Source organism: Phocoena sinus, chromosome 8 (genome assembly GCF_008692025.1).
Source record: "Phocoena sinus isolate mPhoSin1 chromosome 8, mPhoSin1.pri, whole genome shotgun sequence".
Lineage (NCBI taxonomy): Eukaryota > Metazoa > Chordata > Mammalia > Artiodactyla > Phocoenidae > Phocoena > Phocoena sinus.
In genome coordinates this window covers 59725928-59731141 of record NC_045770.1, presented here as the reverse complement: position 1 = coordinate 59731141, position 5214 = coordinate 59725928, and the positions used below count along the sequence as shown (strand labels likewise).

Sequence of the window (5214 nt, the reverse complement as noted above, 5' to 3'; positions counted from 1 at the left end):
TGGAGAGGGTGTAGATAAAAGGGCAACCTCTTGCACTGCTGGTGGGAATGTGAATTGGTTCAGCCACTATGGAGAACAGGATGTAGGTTCCTTAAAAAACTACAAATAGAACTACCATATGACCCATCAATCCCACTACTGGGCATATACCCTGAGAAAACAAAAATTCAAAAAGAGTCATGTACAAAATTGTTCATTGCAGCTCTATTTACAATAGCCCGGAGATGGAAACAACCTAAGTGCCCATCATCGGATGAATGGATAAAGAAGATGTGGCACATATATACAATGGAATATTACTCAGCCATAAAAAGAAATGAAATTGAGCTATTTGTAATGAGGTGGATAGACCTAAAGTCTGTCATACAGAGTGAAGTAAGTCAGAAATACAAAGACAAATACCGTATGCTAACACATATATAAGGAATTTAAGGGAAAAAAATGTCATGAAGAACCTAGGGGTAAGACAGGAATAAAGACACAGACCTACTGGAGAACGGACTTGAGGATATGGGGAGGGGGAAGGGTGAGCTGTGACAGGGCGAGAGAGAGTCATGGACATATATACACTAACAAACGTAAGGTAGATAGCTAGTGGGAAGCAGCCGCACGGCACAGGGATATCGACTCGGTGCTTTGTGACCGCCTGGAGGGGTGGGATAGGGAGGGTGGGAGGGAGGGAGACGCAAGAGGGAAGAGATATGGGAACATATGTATATGTATAGCTGATTCACTTTGTTATAGAGCAGAAACTAACTTTGTTATAGAGCAGAAACTAACACACCATTGTAAAGCAATTATACCCCAATAAAGATGTTAAAAAAAAATCTTTGTTTTTTAACATGGTTGTTAAGAAAAAACCATGCATTCCATTGCATGCAAATTATATCTCAAGACATTTGATTTCTAAAAAGGCAAATGTACCTCATTGTCTCTAGAAAATATTTGTTTAGGATCTTGGTATTCATTTAGCCTGACAGGGGCTTACATACTAATATTTATGCAATTGCTATTTGTGTCCCTGATTATCTGTAAACCTTGTGTGACATGAAGAAACATGAAATAAACTTAGAGTGTGAAATGGAAAGAAAATGCCATGTGAGCATTCTGTATCTAGCATGGTAAAACTGTGTAGTTATATCTATTCTACTTTGGGGAACCCTAAGGTTTTTGGAAATACAGACCTATTCTTGGAGCACAGAACCCTCCATTTTCAACCTCTTATTTCCCCCTGTGCAGCTCTGCACGTGGCTTCCAATGTCAATCATGGTGTGGTGAGAGTAAGCGTGCTTCTCCTGGGCTTATCCTCTAAATCAGCTAGCTTTGTTAGATGGACATTTGGATTACCGGCCGAACTGAGTAGTATACAGGAAGATGACTCCCTCTCCCCAAATAATGTCATTTCAGTCCTTTGCAGGTGGGAGGGGGGAGCTACACTGAACATTTTTGACCAAAGCAACTTTAGAGTTCCTATCATTCTATAGCTCAGCCCAGTCCAAAGTCCCCTAGGGTGACCTTTATTACTTCCACTTTCAGAGTAAGTAAAAGAGCTGCAGGCAGGCTGTGACTTTCTCATTAAACCTATTCCAGGAGAGGCATTCAAATGCCAGTGCCTATTGGCAACGCTGTTTGTCCTCCTTCCTAAGAATATTTTCCTAATCCAAGAATGGGTTAGAAACCTGCTGTTTCCAGCCCCTGAAGCCACACCATTGGAGGCTGACCTCAAGAACAGCCAGGTGCAAATTGTCCCTGGAGCTGGGTCTTGTAGGTGCCAGGTCTTATAGGTTCCAGGAGCTTCCAGCAGCTCCCCTTGGCTCAATCTGGATGGTGAGAGAGAAACATATGGTGATGTGCAGGTGTGTCTGTGGGACATGTGGTTCCTGGAAAAAGAAGGGCTTGAGCTCTGGGTCATGTGGTAACAAAACTCCCTTCCCTTTCAGAAGTTAAGCCACAAGAGTATTTGCAGTCAAAATAAATAAATAAATGTATGAATGAAGGGGGAAAATAGTTTGGCTGAGTGGAGTGGACAAATTTTGTGTCTGACTTCATCTCTCAACATTGAACTCAGGGTTTTCAGTTTCAAGAGAGCCCCGGTGAGAAGGTGAATCTGTAGATAAGCAAGTGAGCCCACAGGACACAAGAGAACAGTTTACAGTTTTCTACACCTGCTGGGGAAACAGTTTTCAGAAGAAAAAAAGAAGAAGAAGGAGGAGGAGGGAAGAAAAAAAACCCATTGGGAACGGGTGGGCGTTGGTGGTGTTTTTCTCAAGGTCTGTGAGGGAAAATAGCCAAAAACCTGTGTATAAAAGTATGTCTTTGAACATGGGATTTTTGTTTTCCAAGAACTTTCACTCGGCTAGCTTCTCAGCACCTTCTCCAACAGAGTACCTCATTGTCAGAATGAACATTTTGTGCTTCCACCTGGTCCACTTTCTGCTCTGAAGAAAATGGCGGGGTTTCCCAGCTTCCTTCCTGCTGGCTTTCTCCTCACTCTTCTCCTTCTCCAGGTGTCCACGTGGTGCTCCCCAGGTCAGTGTTCTACTTCATGCTTTTTATTTGTAGGTGTGTTTTCAGTGGTTCTTCTCATATAATGGGTCCATCAGTCCCAACTCTGCATCTTCTCAAAGCAGTTATTTCTGGGGAAACTGTGGCTGTGTCTGCTGCTAACAGAAGGCTTGAAGGGTCGGGCAAAGGGAGGGAGTGATCTCCTTCACATCAACACACCTTACTCCTTTGAGCAGACCTCATAAAACGCATAGCTATAATATTTATCTAAGTCTTTATTGCGTATGACTGATTTTAGCCTGTTTAAATTTGATGTAACTGTTTGTTAAAACAGAATTTGTAATGTTTTCACTGCCAAGAAAACCCAAGTCTGAGTACAAAGAATTTGGACTCAGGATCCCTGAGCTCTATCTGCTTATGATCTTGGACAACCCAGTTATTCTTTCTGGGACACAAGTCCTTTCTTCATAAAATAAAAGGGCCCCTCAAGATGAAGTTTTCAGACTCCAGGTTTGAAGAGAACCAACTATGAAGTCACAATAATGACATTTTCTGTTATTGTCTCTTTAATTTGAGGTCAAAAAATAACACAAATAAGAGAGAAATACGTTTGGGTCCCTACATAATGAATGCAGGGGGGTCTACCATCTCATCCTGCCCCCCACCCCCATTCATTCCCCCAATTTGTCTCTAATTTTCATGCAGTGTCTGGGTTTTCCGTGAAGGGACCAGCTCAGCCCATCATGGTCCTGCTAGGGGCAGATGCCAGTCTGCCCTGCCAGCTGTCTCCTGAGCAGAGTGCAGCCCACATGCAGATCCGGTGGTACTGAGCCCAGCTCTCCTCCACAGTGCTTGTGTACCAGAATGGACAGGAACAAGGAGAGGAGCAAATGCTGGGGTACCGTGGCAGGACAGAGTTGGTGGGGGACTCCATTGGCAAAGGCGCTGTGGCCCTGCTGATCCAACACATCCGTGCCTCTGATGATGGCCAATATCGGTGTCATATTAAGGATGGTCACATATCCCAAGAAGCCATTGTGGAGCTGCATGTGATAGGTAAGTTAACTGAGCACAGAATGTATGTGTCATGGTGTAAAGTAAAGGTAAGGGTGAGAACATATGGATTCCTAACTTGGCATTTCTTATGATCTTCCATATGTTTATATAATATTTTGCCTTGTAGAATGTCAATTTCCTAAACTGTACAGTGAGGATAAGACTACACACTCTGCTTTTAAAGAGTAAAGGAGGTAATCCTTCTGAAGATATTTTGGTATCCAAAAGATCACAAAAATTAATTAACTAGTATTAATTTAGATAGGTACTGAGGCCTTCAAATATTTTTGACCCAATCAGGAGAGAGAGACAACTTGTAGAATTAAATTCCTCTCTTCTAACTTTCATTGTCCCTGTTCTTTTTTCTTCTCGGAATGTTCCCAGAGCTCTCTCAGTCCAAGTAAAGTGCGAAAGCATTAAGTTGATTTAAAAACTGAATCACAGGTAAGCCTAACATTGGCCATGAGCAGTTTGGAATTTTGAGCTTCAGTTTGCTCATCAGCCTAGTGAAAGGCAGTTACACCTTCAGCCTCAGGGACTCCTGGGTCCCGAGGACCACAGCCCTCAGGCACATGTCTTCTCTCCTCAGGCTTGGGCTCTGCCCCTCACGTTTACATGATGGGGCCTGAGGATCGCGGGATCCGAGTTCTGTGCTCCTCAGGTGGCTGGTTCCCAAAACCCAGGGTGCAGTGGAGCGACATGGTGGGAGTGAAGCTACCATCCCTCTCTGAGTCTCAGACCCAAGATGGAGATGGGCTGTTCCATGTGGAGGCATCGCTTGTGGTCAAGGACAGCTCTCTGGACAATGTGACCTGCTCCATCCAGAACCCCTTCTCTGGCCAGGAGAAAATGTCAGCCATCTTCCTCCCAGGTCAGTAAGGCACAAACTCCAAGGCAGAGTTGGGTGCGTTAAGGGCAAGTAGGAGTGAAGGAAGGCTAAAGGGAGCTTTGGAGAGAGGGCAGGGCTTCCTCCAGGTCAGTCTCTCACTGTGTCTCCACATGCCTGTGTCAGAGCCCTTCTTCCCCAGGACGTCTCCGTGGAAGACAGCCCTGGCTGGGACACTCCCTTTGCTGGTGCTTCTCCTCATCGGGATCAGCTACACTGGCTGGAGAGAACATAAAGCCAAGGAGAGAGAAGTAAAGAAAAGGCAGGAAGAATCTCATGACACAGAGGAGATGAAGAGAGGAAAAGAAGTGGCACTTAGAGTCAAAAGTAAATCAGGGCAGCAGGTCAAACCAGAGGTTCATGGAAAAGCTGCAGATACAGGTTGTGTAGGGTGGATGGGGAAATAAAAGATTACTGAAGGATCCCAAGGAAAACGCAGGGCACCAAGAATTCTGCAGAGCTGGGAGTCCTATGGAAAGGAGAAAATCGTGTGGGAAGTTAGGAGGTCTGTGGGCAGTGATCACGAAGCCTCCAAATTGCGGCTCAACCCACACCATGCCTTTTCACATCACCTGTTTCTCTTTGTGGAAATGTCTTCCCTTATCTTCTCTTCCTTTTTGTCCTTCAAGAATAGGCTTTAGAAACACCTAGGAAATCTTAAACTCCTATGAAGCCTGGGCTCTCCTTCCTGTGTGACCCCATGATACTTCCCATGTAACGTTTCTTAACGCCTGTCCTTTTACATTTGACAAATGTGTTTGCTAATC

At 44.5% G+C, this 5214-nt stretch overlaps 1 protein-coding gene across 1 annotated transcript; it reads left to right on the top strand.

The window, feature by feature from the left end:
* The first annotated feature begins 2447 nt into the window (after positions 1-2447).
* Positions 2448-5081, top strand: LOC116758320 (butyrophilin-like protein 1). Its single transcript, XM_032641148.1, is given in 5 exon segments — positions 2448-2529; positions 3211-3561; positions 4151-4432; positions 4574-4774; positions 5077-5081. Coding segments are annotated over 5 exon segments (921 nt in total).
* Positions 5082-5214: the final 133 nt, after the last annotated feature.